This window comes from Lissotriton helveticus, chromosome 3_1 (genome assembly GCF_964261635.1).
Source record: "Lissotriton helveticus chromosome 3_1, aLisHel1.1, whole genome shotgun sequence".
In the NCBI taxonomy this organism is placed as follows: Eukaryota; Metazoa; Chordata; class Amphibia; order Caudata; family Salamandridae; genus Lissotriton; species Lissotriton helveticus.
In genome coordinates, this window is record NC_136061.1 from 1,677,629,640 (window position 1) to 1,677,647,909 (window position 18,270).

General features: G+C 41.3%; 1 protein-coding gene across 6 annotated transcripts in view; it reads left to right on the forward strand.

The window, feature by feature from the left end:
- The window catches only part of LOC144823717 (histamine N-methyltransferase A-like), a 181,450-nt gene that overhangs the window by 90,709 nt on the left and 72,471 nt on the right, over positions 1-18,270 (forward strand). For all 6 annotated transcript variants that reach the window (XM_078682478.1, XM_078682474.1, XM_078682475.1 and 3 more), the window contains one exon: positions 11,794-11,846. In XM_078682478.1, coding sequence (XP_078538604.1) covers positions 11,794-11,846 — 53 coding nt within the window. The remainder of the gene's footprint in view (positions 1-11,793; positions 11,847-18,270) is intronic.

The following is an 18,270-nucleotide window of genomic DNA, read 5'->3' on the forward strand; positions in this document are numbered from 1 at the left end:
GGGTTGGCCTAAAGTTCTCATGCCCCTAACTCCTACAAAGTGCCTTCATTTATTCCTTCGGATCGCACTTAACACCTGCTGAACCATTGGTAAGATCTTTCGGGCTTCTTCTACTGCTCTTCGCACAACCTTGCACATGCTTGCATAATTCCCAAACCGATAAGACTGCGCCGTTTTGGTTTTCGCACAGATTGTATCACAATTACATGCCAAAGCTTTGTTTTAATCTTCAAGTCACTCGACCTCTGAACGCCTGTTTGTATGCTTATAATTCTTCCCCACCCCTTCACTGCGCCGCCTTGATGTATGTATCCATTAAGGGTCAACTGGATGTATGTTTCAACCATGCCAAATTTTGATCAGTTTTAACATGCATGAATCATAATGCAACTATGATCAGTCGTCTGAATTGTATAGAAATGTGTAGGTTTTGGTCAACTGCCCTCAACTCAAATGGACATGTATTTCTTAGTTAGAACCATGGTCTGGCAACTATTGGATCCCAGGTGTTGAATGCCCTTATTGCACAAAGATGTGTGATGAATGATCACAACTCTCTTCTCTCTCATCCCGCACTTGGAGTGCCTGACATTTGACATTGGTTCATTCTGCATGCTCTTACTTGCCCCCCTTAATTCCACGATGTGGGCCTTTACCTCTTCATATGTGCGCCCAAGTTGGACTCTCGTAATCACGTCCATGCTCTTTTTATTCACGTTACTTACCTCATTCTTTGCTCCTACAGCTCTGAATGAATTCTATCACCTTGCCCTTTTACAATACACAACTCCTGCATGTAATTCTCTGAGTTTTGTATAATGCGTTGTCACCCATTTTTTTCTGAACATTCCCCTAATTGTTCGTTCTCCGTCCCCAGGCAAAACAGGCTAATATATTATTAGGCATGTACCCCATGTCCTGATGATGATCCACTTACCCTCAAGCTGGATTGAAACGCCGTCGACACTTTAAAGCACCTTATAAATGCAAAAACATCTGTTCATTGAAACTGTAAAGGTGTACTCTGCGATTTGTTCTTTTGTTTTGTCACTGTGCATTCTCTGTTTGTAACAAACCGTTAAGTTGTGCCTGAACCCTCTGTTGGTTCCCTGCTTCCTTCCTGTTTCTGTAATGCTTACTAGGGCACAGGCTTGTGTCCCACTTTATGTATCGTTCTGTTAGAAATTGTTATCTATTGCTGATTAAGTAAAAATTAGACCTCTGTCCCGCTGGACATGTCCTTCAAATGTAGTTGAGTCTATATTTATTGAAGAACTATTCCCCGTTCTAGGGACCGCTGTTGTTTAAAAGAATCGATTCCCAAGGTCCCTGGTCAACTTCTTTGGGTTCCCTTGTTGTTCTAAAATATGGACTACTTGTAGGGCCCTTATGACAAACTTTCTGATACTCAGCTAAAAGGACATCTTCCTCTACAACATGGCTAGTCTCTTCTTTTCTAGACCTTGTTCTTTCTCCATTTTAACAAGGGCCTGTTCCTTCTCCTGCTTGGCAAGGGTCTGCTCCTTCTCCAATTTCAATTTTGCAAGCTGTAGCTTCAGCTTTCTCTCCTCCTTTCTGTCCTTCAGCTCTTTTGGGGACAGATTCATTGAAGACAATACGCTGCCTGGTGTTAGACAGAAGGACCAAAGCAGCAAACCAGGTCATGCACAACGATTCGTATAGTTCCTAATACATGGTGGTGCTCTTCCAACATCCGCTGCCTTGGGATGCGTGAACAGAAGAAATATAGAAACAAAGCAGAAGGTGCACTCTCAAAATTGTATAAATTCTTCTTTATTCCAAAATTCTTTTTGACATCATAGGCACAGCCAACGCGTTTCGTTCCTTTCTTGGTTTTTGGAACTTCGTCAGGGCTGTAATAATTACAACATATATGACATGAATATACATAAAACAGAACAAACCAAACAAAAAAGTACAAATACCAGAAGTTTTTTAACATATTAATACAATAACAGTACGCATTCACAAAACCCAGGACAGCACAAATTGACAAGTTACACATAATTTAAAATTTAAAAACCACTAGGATCAATAATGATGTCTGCAGTCCCAACAGAGCACCTAACTGCCACAATCCTAGGAAAGAATCATGTGGACTAGAGAACATCTCGAATATTGTCATAATCCAATGGTAACAAACATATTGTCAGTACATAAAGAAATTGCTTAATAAAACACACTTTTGTGACCCCTGTAATGTCCTGTGCGAATGTTTCACCCACAGAAAATACAGATTTTTACATCATCATCATTACCTTAAGATGGTGTAAACAACGGTATAGAGCAGAGTCATTATTCTAAAATTTCAGTCCTATGTATCTAAAACACCCCTCTGTTTCTACTGAAGGGCTGAAGCAACAAGACGTGCTTTTCTGGTCCTAAAACTTGGCCATTTGTCATAAAATATAGACCATTCCTCCTATGTCCCCCCATTGTCAAAACATGAGTCAAATATACCACAGTAAAGAATTCTAAAGTCAAATATACCAAATTAAGAAATTCAAGAAAAAACCCCATGTGTAAGTAGGGTGACGCAAAGTAAATATATGAAAGCTATAACTGGCCTACGTCTGGTTCAATAATCTCTGAAGGTAAAATATGCTTACCAGAAATTTTGATAAGTTCAAAACTTCAAAAAGGGTGGATGCCGAGTGTCGAATAGATCCGAATATTAATCTGTACGGGTCAGACGTACGCTCTACGAAGCAAAAATATATAATAATTCGGACATGCATGTATACGTACAAAAAACAGTCCCTAAAGCTAAGTCAACGGGAGCGGAGAATTATACCCCCTAAGAGCCCCAAATGGCGAGACATATTCATTCTAATCCAGTATTCTGAATGGGCATCCACCCCTGGGACATCTGAAAAACGAATTAAGAAACCTTGTCTTAGAACCCTAGTCCCAAAACAGAAACTAAGTAGTTCCCCCAGAATAATAACACTCCCATTGATATTGGTATACCTCAAGGGTGAGAGATGGCGTTAATCTGCCTGTGGATCCTGAAGAGAACTTGTGTCTCACGTTGTAAGGTTAAGAAACCTGTAGGGGTCACAAATAAATCGAATAGACATTTGTTTAAAAAAACGTTCAAAATCGAACACATGGAGGTCGCCAGAAATCAGATCTCTGATAAAAATGTCAAGCTGTTACTTATGGTTAGAGCGAAACTAGTTCACCCAGCCTGCACCATCAATAGTACTAGGCTCAATACCCGCAACATACAAATTTGCCATAGTGTATACAAAAACGTTCAGATTTGAACACATGGAGGTCGCCAGAAATCAGATCTTTGATAAAAATGTGAAGCTGTTACTTATGGTTAGAGCGAAACTAGTTCACCCAACTTGCACCATCAATAGTACTAGGCTCAATACCCGCAACATACAAGTTTGCCATAGTGTTAACACTCCCAATTCCAATGGAGCATAGAAAGATGGGCCCATGGTATTATATGGATCAAACGTATTATATAAGAAAAAGTAAGGGTTTACTCAAGCTAAGGTGAATAAATGGGAAAACATAAATAGTGCCCATACCAGTTTTTAAATTTGGGCCAGCCTTTTAACTGTGTGTCGAACCTCAGGGTTCCCCAGACGGTAGTCCCTGCCCAAATACCTCAGCGTAGTACCGGATATATACCAAACAAATTGCCGAACCTGAAATGAAAGTTCAAAAAGAAACCCAAGTTTCAAAAAACAGGTTCAAATATCCATAGACGAACGAGCACTAAGAACCCATCTCCTGCCCCTGTCTATAGCTCATACCTGTGATAGGGTATCGGACATCCAGCTCTCGGCATACGCGGCGTTCTGCAAAGAGCCCATACGTGCCATTGTTTTTATAACGGGATGTGCTGATTAGGCACACCGGTGTGCTCGATAAGTTGCACCCTGATCACGTGACACGGTCCAGGTTGGACTCAGCCGACAAATGAGCGCCATCTTTAAGTATTCATTTCAACTAAGAGTTATATTTAACATAATGAAGTAATCATTTATAAAAGAAAGCAAGAACGAGGGAGAAGTTAAGCTGAAAAGGGGCGAAAAAAGGAGCGGGGATAACGCACCTAATAGAACATATTACGCATAAGAAATAGGAAATATGCTCCGAATCGAATGTAAATAGCGAGGAAGCGTCATTGTAAACAACGCACCCTCAACACGTGATAGGGTCCTAATCTGCCTCCAGCAACATCAGACCCCATCTTGGAACGGTGATTTCTCATCTTAAACCACCATCTCCGAGACATACCAATACATCGAATAATGGTATGTTAGAAAATATACCGAGTACATATTTATTAGAGAGGTATTCCGTATAGAACTACATTTGAACCAGTCATTCTCCCAAAATATCACCAATTAACAATTGAGGCAGCTAACTATTCACAGCATGTTATACGAACCGTTTTTTTTATAAAAGGTTCCAAATACAAAGTAGGAAGAACATTCTCCTATATGTATAAAAGGATGCACGACTATTGAGAGGTCCTTTTTAACTGACAACCTTTGATGAGAAAGAGAAAAGTAGCCTCCATATATTGATTTTACTGTCAATTTTCATAAGAACCCTTCACGTCATTAGAGGAAGGTGGACAAAGGAAGGAAAAAAGTCCACCAACTATCCAGTGGAAAAACAGTAACGTAAAATCTCAACATGTACCTCACAGATATTAGGACAGATGGTTGCTAAGAACATATATAAGGGGTTGCCATCTAGTATCAATGTTACAAATGGCATCCATCTACAGTTTAAGGTAGTATGCATATATGTCCACCATACAACACAGGGTGGGTCCATGCAGCATTACTCCAAAAAGAAATGGAATTCCTTATCCGTATTATGGCCCGTCTGAGTGGCCCTAAGGCGACAAATCCATTTTGCCTCCCTTTGTCGTAGTGCCAACTCACGGTCCCCACCCCGGGTGTCCTGAGGGATGTGATCAATTCCCAAAAACCAAAAGGTTGAATCTGTTGAGTGGTGGTCATTGTAGTGTGTGCTGACCGGATAGCGACTGTCCTTATTGATAATCGCCCTGCGGTGTTCCTGAATCCGATTTTTTAATGGGCGTGATGTGCTGCCAACATATATTTTGTCGCAACTGCAACCCAAGATGTATACTACATAGGGTGTGTTGCAATTAATAAAAGCATTGATCTTGTATTTTTTAGATGAAATATGTGAGAATTCACTGGTTTTGTGTCGCCCAAAGGGACATATGTTGCAAGTTCCACAAGTGAAAAAGCCCAAGGGTTTCGGTGGGAACCACATTTTCTTTTTTTCACTTGTGACATAACTTTTACACAAAGTGTCTCACAGCGATCTGCCCCTGCGGTATGTTACCTGCGGCTGGTTTGGGATGATGCTAGATATGCTGTTGATGTTACCCAGAATGGCCCAATGTTTTCTAAGGATATTGTACACTTTCTTGCTGTGGGTATTATACTGAGTAGCAAATCTAACTGGTTCCTCCTTTTTCCTAGTTGATTTGGGATTTCTTTTTTTGGTACAGAGGGTATTTTGCCTGTCAAGTTTGATTGCTCTTTCAATCGCTGTTTGTACTGTTTGTTTTTTATACCCTCTCTTGAGAAATCTACTGTTTGCCTCCTTAATATTGGTGATAAACGTATCCTCCTGGCTACAATTTCTACGGATCCGTACCATCTCGCCATAGGGGATATTGTTGATCACTGACTGTGGATGAGCGCTGTCGGCCCGTAGTACCGCATTGCAGGCTGTCTCCTTCCTAAAAAGTGTGCTCTGGACACTGTTGTTATCAATATAAAACCTGATGTCCAGAAAGTCAATACTATCCTTTCCATGCTTCATTGTTAATTTAACATTACAGTTGTTATCATTAAGGTAACCATGGAAGGCCTGTAATTGTTCATCCGTGCCGGACCAAACAATTATGATGTCGTCTATATACCTCCCCCAGAACACGATATGATCGGTCCAGAGGGAGGCATAGTTGCACCATACATGGGAGCGCTCGTACCAGCCCATGAATAAACAAGCGTACGAAGGCGCAAATTTTGAACCCATCGCTGTCCCACGTGTTTGGTGGTACCAAGTGCCATCATATAAGAAGTAGTTGTTCTCAAGAATAATTTGTATCATTTCTAGGAGCATCTCGTTAAAATCATGTAGTTCCGCTCTCTCTTTGTCCAGGAAGGACCGTACCGCAGTTATGCCAAATTTGCTGTGGATGCACGTGTACAGGCTTTCCACGTCAAATGTGACAAAGGACAATTCCTCTGACCATTGTAAGCCATTGAATTTGGCTAAAATGTCAGAACTGTCACGGATATATGATGGAAGGTTGGTAACATACCCCTGTAAATGAAGGTCAACAAACTCAGAGATTTTCTCAGTAACTGATCCAATACCCGAAATTATGGGGCGCCCCGGTGGAAAGGCACCCCCCTTATGCACTTTGGGTAAGATATAGATACATGGGTATCTTGGTTTGTCTACCCGTAAGTACCTAAACTCATCTTCAGAGATGAGGCAAATCTCTCGCCACTCAGTCAGTTTACTGATAATTAGACTGTTGACCTTATTGATAGGGTTGGCAGGGATGCGTCGGTAGCAGTTGGTGTCATTGAGTTGCCTAAGGATTTCAGCCATGTAGTCCTGATGGTCCATCACAACCACATTACTGCCTTTGTCGGCCTCCTTGATGACGATGGTACTGTCAGATCTTACGTTTTCAAGGGCAATTCTCTCCCTGGCAGTGATATTGTAATTGTTGGGATTATTTCATTGTACCGAAGTTTCTAATTTGTATAGATCACTAGTTACTAGATTGTAAAAAGTGTCAATACTAGGATGGTAATTGTATGACGGCGTAAATTTGGATCTTGGTTTTAGATGGCTGTTGGTACCCAGATCTTGTTGTATATCCAATTCGTCTAAAAGTGCCTCCATGTCGTATGGTTCCTCATCGTTAAGGTTGAGCAACAAGTGTATACCTCTAACATCAGCTACTGTGTGTGTCCCCACCTCCCTTGTTTCAACTCTTTCCGGAACCTTTGGTGACTGACGTGAGAAAAAATCCTTTAGTTTTAACATTCTCACAAATTTGTACAGATCTATATGTACATTTACAAGGTCCCCTCCCTGGGTCGGACAGAAATTGAGGCCCTTACTCAAGACAGACATTTCATCCTTGTTTAGCACTTTATTAGACAAATTGTTGACCTTTAAATCAGAGGTACAATCCGTTCCACAATTAGACATTTCAATACAAATGGCATTCATTGTTTTGGTTTTGTCCCCGCATTGGGTTTGTTTACCGTGTTGCTCGCCTGGTTCTTTCCGGTACCTGTACCTGCCCTTCCCCCTCCTCCCCCCTCCTTGTTTTGTTTGATTTCCCTGAGGGCGGGTAGTGGTCTCTCTTTTTTGTTGCAATCTGTTGCTCATGCGCAACGTGGCCAACTCCTTCTGAAAAGGAGTGGCCGTTTCGGCTAAAGGGATCTCCTGGATGATATTGGAGGTTGTACTACAGGAGGAAGCGGAGGTTATACTGCTTCCCGATCTTGTTTCATCATTATCATCCCTCTCTTCACGTTGTCTCTTTTTATCCTCATTGCCCTGGATGCTGTCAAATTTCTTAGCAAAGGTGTATATTCGACCATCCTGATAGTCTCTATCATCTCTCCTTATTTTTCTCATTTTTTTCTCCTTTAGGTAGACCTGATGTTCAGTCACTACCTTTTTAAGAATCACAAAGTTTTTTTCAATCAGGTCTTTCTGTTCCATCCCGTTAATTTCTAATATAAGAGCCTGAATTTCCTCTCGTAACTTGTCTCCCTTCTCCCGGGCATGTTTAATCAATATTTGCATCATGATCCTTGATGCATATTCTAAGTTGCCCTCCCATTCAGCGAGAAGGACGTCACTCAGGTCCTCAAATGTTGGAAAGATCAGAATTCTAATTCCTCTCGGTGCTTTTTTATTTGTAAGATATTGCTCTAAGGTGACCCCATCCCACCATCGGGACAACTCTAGTTTTTTGAGGCGCTCTAATTTTAAAAACATAGCTTTTAAGCTAGGTTTGCCGGTGTCAGTTTGTGGTATTGAATCCCTGGGCTTGTTAGTACCAAATAAGTTGAGGGCCAGTTCCTCCCTCCCATCATCAAACGAGGCCATATTCTATAGTTTCTACAGGTAACGGAAAGAACCGGTGCAAGACGGTCAATTTCTAAACAGTTAGACAGAAGGACCAAAGCAGCAAACCGCTGCCTGGTGTGTCGCAGACATCCAGTCCTGGGAGAATGTTACCCCCACATCCGTATACTGCATGACAAAACCTCCACACAGGTCCTGTTCCAATTTCTTCTCAAAGTCTGATCCCTCATCCTCTGTGATTGTATGGTGAACTGTTGCCTATGCTCTTAAGTCTTTTAGAAGCTCTGCCTTTTTGCCACTTCCCTTAGAGAACACCCTCCTTTCTTGGCAGAATCCGTTGAGCTGGGCCACTGTGTAGGTTTCCAGATTGACGCTCCATTGAAAAGTACACAACCTCTCAGGTGGCTAGACAAATTAGTATTTTATGAATTGAATAATACCTGGTATTAGCCCTGAAAGTTTTTCCTTATGGATGTGTACACTATGTATGACATAGGGTTGTGTGGCTTGTAATATGTACTCTCTGTTTTATTTTTTATTTTTTCATATTGGTGCTTAACATATAGCGTTATTAGGTTTATTTTTATGTGTTGTCAGAATTGTTTGTTGAACAATAATGCTATCATGTACTATGGTCTTTATGATCATTTGTGTATTTTAACTGTTTTTTAACAAATAAATCAATTTTGTACTTTATTGCATCTGATGTCAGGATTATTTATTGGGAATGTATGGTCTCACTTCTAAATAATGCAGGTGATATGCGTGATTAAGAATGAGTGGAACAAATTGACCTAAGTGGTGATTTATTCTCCAAAGGACAAAACTTCTGTGACATTTTGGTCTCCAGATTGTCCAGCTCAGATTCCATATTGCTAGATAAGGCCACCGATATAGTAGGAAAAAATGAGTACTGGGTAAAAAGATGCCAAATTAGGGAGAATTGAATTGGTCTTGGCATAGAGTTGTTGTGAACAATGAGTTACAATACGGTGCTGCACAAACACAAGTCCTATCCTCACCTCTGACCACCAATGTTAAAACTAGGTGTTCTGTCTGTCAGAGTAGGCACCCTCTATAAGCAGTAACACCCACTCTAGGCAGGCTAAGCTAGATACACACAAAAAGGTAGCCTGTGCTCCCCCTCTGCTAGCTTGGCACAGAGGAGTCTGGCTTATCTAAATGGGCAATGTATAACAATGTGTAAAGTATTTGTGCAACAAACACACACTCACACAAAGTAACACAATGAAAACACCGTAACAATTCTCCACACATAGTTAGAAAAGTAGATTATATTTTGATAAATAAAACAAACAATGCCAAAACAACAAAAATCCAATAAGTAGAAACAGAGTTGCACTGGACCAGGGTAAATCCAAAGTTCAGGCTCACCACGATGGTGGGCAGGCCGGCTACAGAACTCACATAGGTCCTGCTGAAAGAGAACCTTGGATGGAGGAAGCATCGAATTCGGAGACTCGATGTGTCTGTCCTGATCTGAGCAGGCGATGATGTCTTCCTCGATGAACCCCTTTATGATGCAGGTGATGCATCGTCCATGAGCCGCGCTGTCCATCATCGTGAAGCAAGGCAGTCCATAGAAATGATCTTGTCGCTCAGCACCTGCATTGGTGTTGAAGGGCAATGCGTTGCTTCCGACTAGCTCAAAGTCATCACTGCGTTGATTTTGGTCTGAACAGCAGCAGTCACAATTCAAGGGCCCAGGTTAGGTTGGCACTACTTGGCAGGTGCGGACTTACAGATGGCAGAGTTGAGGTGCTATTGTATAGTTGGAGGAAGTATTTTATGTCCCTGAGACTTCTGAGATGAGGGCACGTCTGCATGCCCTTGGGGTCACTGAGTTTAAATGAGATCAGTCTAGTCCTTGTCCTCAGCAGGGCAGAGACCAGCACACAGCAGGGCAGCACAACAAAGGAGAAAAACATTTCTTCCAGAGTCACAGTCAAGTAGAGTAGCAATCCTTGGAGCACAGCAGTCTTTACTCCTGGTAAAGTTCCTCACAGGCCCAGAAGTGTATTCTCTTGGTAGGGTCAAATCCCCAGTGCTTAAACCCAGTTGTGCGTTCGAAGTGGGGTGCCTTTAAATCAGTCCCTTGAAGTACACGTGTCCATTTCTTACCAGCCATTTGTATGGGAAACAGGACAATGCACATTCAGGTGGGTATAAGTGTCCGCTCCACCTCTCTCTTTCTGCACAGGAAGAGCTATCATAATGCAGGTGAATGCAGATCATTTCTCTGTTACACACAACCTTCCTGTTTTTGTGACTGTCTAGAGGGAATACACCAAGAGTAGCTGTCACCCACATTAGACATTTATTGGGGACAGGCTGCAGACACACAGAGCAGTAAGAGCAGAGAAATGCCCAAATTTGTATTTGATGATTTGACAGTGTTTTTGTAATAATGTTGGCAATTGTGAATCTAACCCTGAATATATATTATTAATCTTTGTACAATAAATAGAAGAATTGTGAAAACAAAATAAGAAAATGTTATTTGACCAGTACTCCTAAGTTTTATTTCATTATATTGGTTATACTTCTAAATTGTATCTTCTGCATAATAATTATAGTGTTGGATTTAAAGACCAACAAATCACAAAATATACTGGAAATAATTGTTCCAGGGACATTTTGTTTTTTGACTTAATTACACAGTTTCCTAGGGGAATATTGGGTTGCTCTAGTCTGGTAAAATATTATTTCTAAAAGTGTCATTCTAAAATAATAATGTTAAAAACAACATTACCATTAGAGAAGATTTATCATTACCATTCCAAAGATGTAAAATGCAGCTATTCCTTTCTACTAAAGAATTACAGTTTAAAGGTGTATTGAGGAATTCAGATTGCTATCTAATTTAGATGTTTGTCACTACCAGGACATGTAAAACTTAAAAGGTCCTATCCTACCTTTTACTAACACAGAACGTTGCCCTTAAAGCTACCTAGGGCCTACCTTGGGGGTGACTTATTTGTAATAAAAGGGGAGTCAAAGGCTTGAAAAGTGTTTTTAAGACCCAAGTTGAAGTAGCAGTAAACTGCACACACAATCCCTGCAACGGCAGGACTGAGACAAGTTTGAAATGCTACTTGTGTAGGTGGCACAATCAGTGCTGCAAGCCCACTAGTAGCCTTTACATTAGAGGCCTTGGGTATATGGTGTACCACTTTACAAGGGACTTTAGCACTGGTCAGCAGTAGTACAGTGCTCAGAGACCTAAGCCCAACAAAATGATACAGCAAAACGAGAAGGTAAGCAGGCAAAACGTGTGGGGAAGACTACCCTAACATTGACAGGTCTAACAGTATTTATATGAGACAATACCAAAACTGAAACTGAACATGATGTTTTATTCAAATGTATTGTCTTTTTAATACCATTAATTCGAAAAATACATCCTATATGGATCTCAGCAATTCAAATAGTGCTTCCATTACAGTGCACTTCTGTAATAATTCAGATGTGTATGATTAGAGAAACAATGGTCCTCAGATGATACACTTAGATATATGTCTTCTTCTATACTACTACAAAATGTTGATAAAGCATAAGTATATCGTTTAATTGATTCACAGCAATAAAACATATCCATTTTACTTTCAGGACTGGACAACGGAAGTCTTCAATCAATGTCTTAGGTATAGGGAGTGGAACAGGTTTGTAAATTATAGTTATTTCAATGTGTTTCTTTTTCCTAATGCACTGCTTGTTCTTTTGGCTTTGATGAAGACACCACTTGAATAAGGTGTGTGGTGGGACTGTCATAACATTTAGTCTAATGTACTGTAAATGCTAGACCATAGCTATGCAAATATTACCTACCTGTATATGCATATTTGCCTTTCCTCAGTGACACAAGCAAATGGGGAACTTATGTTTAGCCATATGAATGTGAACTGAATCTTTGTTCTTGATTTCGCATGTTACAAAACATTATACAATATGGCTTGTACTAATGTAAATTTTAAACTTTCAGCCTATTTCTTGTCAATGTTAGAGGTTGGCCTGGTTTACGAAGCAACCGGTAAAATACAGTGGAATGGCTGCTGTTTCAGCTATTGCTTGAAAATAAAGGGACCATATTTAGAAGGCGTAAGGAAAAAATGTTCCCAACAAATCATTAAAATATGTCCCTCCAGCACAGAAAGTGGTCTGTAGACATTTCCGACAATTATCAGGGGGTGTTTAGTGTCTCCATCGTAGGTCTTGGAAGTTTACGATTGTTTTAGTAATGGTGAGCAAAAAAAAGTTAGGAAAACAATTATGAAAAAACAAGCCTACCTAAAATAATTGGCTTTCCTGTCATGCTACCACACAAACATATGAAGCTGTCCACCCACAATACTTTAATACAAAAAAATTAATTAATAATTTGTGAGACTTTCTATATACAAAATAATCTATTTTGTTCTGGTATCAAAAATAGAACAAAACACTCGCAAATAGAAAATAGTCCCCTTTTACACTGCACTCATCCATCGAAATATGTACAAAATATAAAAGATATGTGTTGTTTCATTGAATTATCAAGTCTAAGCTGTATCTTAGAAAAGATATTCAAGTCTAGGTTCCCTTTTAGCTAACACATTCCTCAAATATAGGAATTAGCATTCTTAGAGATTCCATGATTCTCTCTGGTATCAAATAGTGAACCATGATTCAAAGCAGGGCCCTATTCCCCACCTTGTAATTCTAGTTAATACACCAGAGAAAAATCTGGAATTTTGTTACAAGACCGTGGCTACCATTATGCATAATCTTCTATTTGCTAGTCCTGCCAGTAGCACCTTCAAAGTATTTTCCAAACTAGAAAATCCAGTACTGGAATCTCAATAACCGTTAAATGTCTCTAGTATGGAACTCTCCTCCTCTTTTAACCCGTGGACCACGGCGCGAATTCTGCTGTCGGCGAAATAATGAGTGGGTGTAGTTTGGACGGCCTTCGGCCGTCCTCCGCACACACCCACCGTGACGTCAGACGGCCGGGGGCCGTCCGACGCATCGAACGGGTTAAATGCTGCTCCTGTCCTTTTGTTATGTATGTTTTGGTACTATGCTAGTGTGTGAGTATTTGAAATGGTTGAAGGTTTCTAATTTTCAGAAGAGGTGTATTTTTGGTTGAATGTTGGTTATTTTGTGCACAAAGTAATTGTTTGAAGTTCAAAAGATGGATGACAACGTATTTATGGAAATTTGTGAGGAAATTATTTAACAAAGGAATTGATTTACACAGGTTCTTTTATTAAATACATGGCATTCGGGAATTATAAAAACTATTAATTAGAGTATTTTTCATATGAAAGTCGGAGAGGAGACTCGATTCATCTTGGGCTCAAATTCCGGAGAGTGTGGCAGTCAGAGAGAAAAGAAAATGCATGAGACCGGAGTGTAGCAGCCCAATGATTGGTTAGTCGTGATCTCGTAAGATCACAGCGGCCGTGTTGGTTTGGGCAGAGTAACATGTTTTTGAATTGGAATCACACTGCAAATTCAGTGAAGGGGGAAGGGTGCAACATTGCTAGGCACTGTTTATTCAACGGAGGAGAGCTGAACATCGATAGCATGAACAAAGCTTTAAGAAGGCAGATACCAGCTTATGACTATGTTTGTGGAGGATTAGATCAGTGTGAGCAGCATGTGTTTGGTTGGTTAGAGTTAAAAAAAAAGAAAAATAATAAAAATGTCAACTGAAGCGAGTGGTGTTCAGGCGCAGGTAGTTGAAAGTAGTCAGTGAGGAAAGTTTAAGGAGATTTATTCAAAATGAGGTGAAAGGAAGTAGTAGAGATTGTTTTGGAGACAAAAAGAAAGGAAAGTAGATCTGAAGATGATTTTTGGTCTTGTTCAGATGAGGGCCCATGAGTGTCTGACTGGATCTCTCAGTGGGTGTTTGAGTGCGTCTGTGAGTGGGTAATTGGCTGAGTGCATGAGTGTCTAAGTAGGTCAGTGTGTGAATGCATGAGTCTGTCAATAGGAGTGGGTGCATGAGAATCTCTGTGGATATGTGACAGGGTGCATAAGTGTCTAAGTGGGTGTGTGAGTGGGTACATGATTCTCAGTGGATCTCTGAGTGGGTGCATGAGTTACTGAGTAGATCTGTGAGTTGGTGTATAAGTGTACCAGTGGGTCAATGAGATAGTGGTTAGTGCATGTGTCTGTGAGTGGGACTGTTGGTCAGTGCATGAGTGTATCAGTGGCTTTGTGAGTGGGTGCATGACTCTGTGAGTTGGTCTGTGAGTGGGTGCCTGAGTCTGTGAGTGGTTCTGTGAGTGGTGGCATCCTTGTCTGAGTAGGTCTCTCAGTGGGTTCATCAGTGTCTATGTGGGTCTGTGGGTGCATGAGTCTCTGAGTGGGTCCCTGACTGGGTGCGTAACTGTATCAGTGGGTATGGGAGTGGGTGCATGAGTGGGAGTATGAGTCTCTGAGTGGATCTGTGGATGGGTGCATCATTGTCTGAGTGAATCTGTCAGTGTATTTTTTTTATTGTTTGTGGCGATATTTGTGAAGAAGTTGCAACGTTACACGGAGGGCCACACTGATGGTCACGAATACCGCTTGTAAGGAAAAAACATTTGTGGAGGTGTTGGTGTTGGTTCACCCAGATTTTAACCGACAGCCATCTCCTATGCCGTAAATTAGAAAGAGGCTGGAGAAAATCTTATGATGAGAGTGCAAGAGCACTTTACGTCCAACAGAGGAAGCTATATCACTCTCACATAAAAGCAGCAAAAAGGGAATACTTTACTAAGGCCATAAATGAAGCCCAACAAAAACAAAAAACTGTTTTCACAATTGTTAAGTCTTTTACCCACCCCAAAGCCCTCACGCCTGAAATTCCACCGTCTGAATCTCTGTGCAACCAAATAGCAGACTTTTTTGTGGATAAAATTGTCATCATCCAGAAAGACTTTCCCTCTCCCCCTATCAATTCTTATGAGGTAAGGGATAACTACCCCCCGCTATGCAGTTTTAAGCCCGTTTCCCTCCAACAAACTAGTAAGGCAATGTTGGCATGTAAATCAGGAGCCCCCACTGATTCCTGCCCTCCTAGTATTCTTCATCACCTTATCGAGGCAGTAAATCCTTGTATTAATTCAATCATCAATGAATCCCTCGAGCAAGGGATAGTGCCCAATGACTGGAAGAAGGCTATTGTGAAGCCCCTGATGAAGAAGCTGAACAAATCTCCCACTGACCTCACGAACATGCGCCCCATTTCATTACTGCCTGTCCTTGGCAAGATCACGGAACAGTTAGTCCATGAACAATTAAAAATATTTGTAGAGACTCATAACGTCCTGCACCCTCAACAGTCAGGGTTTCGCTCCGGTCATTCCACAGAAACAGCCTTGATAGAACTATCTGATTCCATCAAGTTCCTGCAGGATGAAGGAAGGCAAGCCGTCCTCATCCTGCTCGATTTAACGGCAGCTTTCGACACTATCTCTCACACTATTCTGATCAATAGAATGCGAGAGATTGGCGTGACTGATACAGCTCTGTCATGGGTTAAATCTTTCCTGTCTAACAGGTCCCAGACTGTATCTCTGGGTCCCTATCTATCTAGCGAAAAATCCACAACATCAGGAGTTCCTCAAGGGTCCATATTAAGCCCCCTTTTCTTTAACATCTATATGGCCCCCCTCCTCGCTTTGATAGAATCCCATGGGATCCTCGTCACGTCATATGCTGACGACACACAACTCGTCGTCACCATTGATAAAAAGTGTTCGGACGCAGCTTTGCGTTTCCAGACCTGTCTTTCTGATGTTTTCCGATGGTTGAATACAAATCACTTGAGGTGTAACAGTGCAAAGACTGAAATCATACCGTTAGGAAAAAACCTATCCTTCTGCCCGAAGGACTGGTGGCCCATAGGATCAGAGGCCCCACCTAGTGCAGCATCTTCCGCGCGGAACCTGGGTGTGCAATTTGATTCTTCCCTTTCCTTCGATGATCATGTCAGGATCACTGCTGGTCGATGCTTCGGACTCATCAAATCATTAAAGAAATTCTTTGACTTCCTCCCCATTGCAGCTAGAAAATCAGTCGCGGTAGCTTTGATCCTTTCCCGACTTGATTACTGCAATGGCCTAATGGTGGGAGTGAAAAAGTCCACCCTGAGGAAGCTTCAGAGTATACAACACGCAGCCGCCAGATTGGTCCTGAAACTCCCCAGAAGGTCATCTGCCTCAGCTGCATTAAATTCTCTACACTGGCTACCACTCCATAAAAGAATTCTTTTTAAACTCTTACTTACCGTTTTTAAAGCTCTGAAGGGCACAGGGCCCCAGTACCTTCAAAAACGCTTCACCTTTTACAACCCCTCACGATGTTTGAGATCCTCTGGAACAAATCTCATAATGATTCCCAGGTTCAAGTATAAGACTAGGGGTGGGAAAACCTTTACCTTTTTGGCAGCAAGGGCATGGAACAACTTACCCGTGAACCTTAGACTAACTGAAAAAGAGAGTAAATTCAGAAAACTCCTTAAGACTTGGGTATATCAACAACCTGACAACTCTGTATTGGCAGCTATTTAGTTCCAGACCCTCACCACTTATCATCGATCACTTATCTTCTTCATGCTTGCACAGCGCCAAGATGCTCCTCCCGGAGCGATAGTTTGCGCTTTATAAAAACCCATAAATATCAAAATAAATATCAAATATTGTACACCTAAGAGATCCCACAAACACCCCTATATTTAACCCATGGGGTCAAGGTACCCCGTGCTCCAAGTCCTTATACCTCTTTTCACTTTTTTTTTACGCCCCAGGGACTATCACTCATTAGATAAAATGATGGCTGCAACTCTCACCTCAAGTTTCTGTGAGCTAATCATGGCACACAAATCTCCTGTTAACTGCAGGATCATTGTGGTAAATCGCCAAATCATCGCAAAATATCTTGATTCTCTTGAATTTCTCAACAACTACTGAACAGATTTACACTGCATAACTGAAACTGTGATCTGTGAACAAAAATCTATCTTCCTGCCAAATTTTGTGTAATTCCGTCCAGCAGTTCTGACTACAGGTGTGTCTAAAGAGAATTAAAATGGGAAACACACTTTTTTTAACCTTCCTTTTTCTAGGCGCCAGATTGGCGGATCACCCTCAAATTTTCTATGCATATCAAGACTGATGTTGACACTTTTTTGGGAACATTTTGTATAGATTCTTCAAACAACAGCAAAGTTATAGGCAAGTTGTAAAAATGCTGTTCCTATGGAAACCTGGTTCAAACTATAACTAGGCCTGCGGTAGATATCAGTAACCAAAAAATGCAGGTTCGCTACAAGTGGTGGAGTGCTTTTGGTCATGTCGTTTGCGTTGATTTTCAGCGCCGGGAGTACGTCCGGTGCTGTAAAATCTGCAATCACAGCCCCATGTGCAGCGCAAAAAAGGACGCTCCTTCTTTTAATGCTGCTTGAGTAGATTTTCTACCCGACGTGCGGCCAGAAGGTTTCTCAATGCGAGCAGTCATAACCATGCGCAATCGTCCGCGTTGAGAAATCTGACCACCAGCGTTGAGAAATCTCACAGAGAGGTGGATTTCACTAGTTCGCGCTCCTCAATTTGACACAGAGTGGAGTTTTTCAGAACTCCACCAGCTCCGTGGAGCGCAGAGTTCAGAAAACTCCACGAACAGAGAAGAGTTCACCGCTCAGGCCTAACTGTAGCTACCTATTGACAAGGGGTCTGAAAATGCATTTTCTCATTCATTTTTCTATAAGAACTTTAGACACATCTAAAGCTCAAACCACTGAACAGATTTGCACCAAAATTGGCAGAATTTTGAGTAAATCGGTTCAATACTTTTTGAACAATTAATGCTCGAAAAGTTGTATTTTTCATGCTATGGAGGATCTGTTGTACCATCAGATCTCCTGCTGAGTTATGATTGGCTGCCAGCACATCAAAAAGGAAGTGGCAGCATCCATTATAGGGCTTGGGGCTTAGTCCTGAGTCCTACAAAAAAAGCAAAAAAAGAGACTTAGGGTAGGGATATTCTGGCCCCTAAACCTGGTGGTGGGGATCCAGAAGGACCTCACCTGGACCCAAATACATCTTTTTTTGT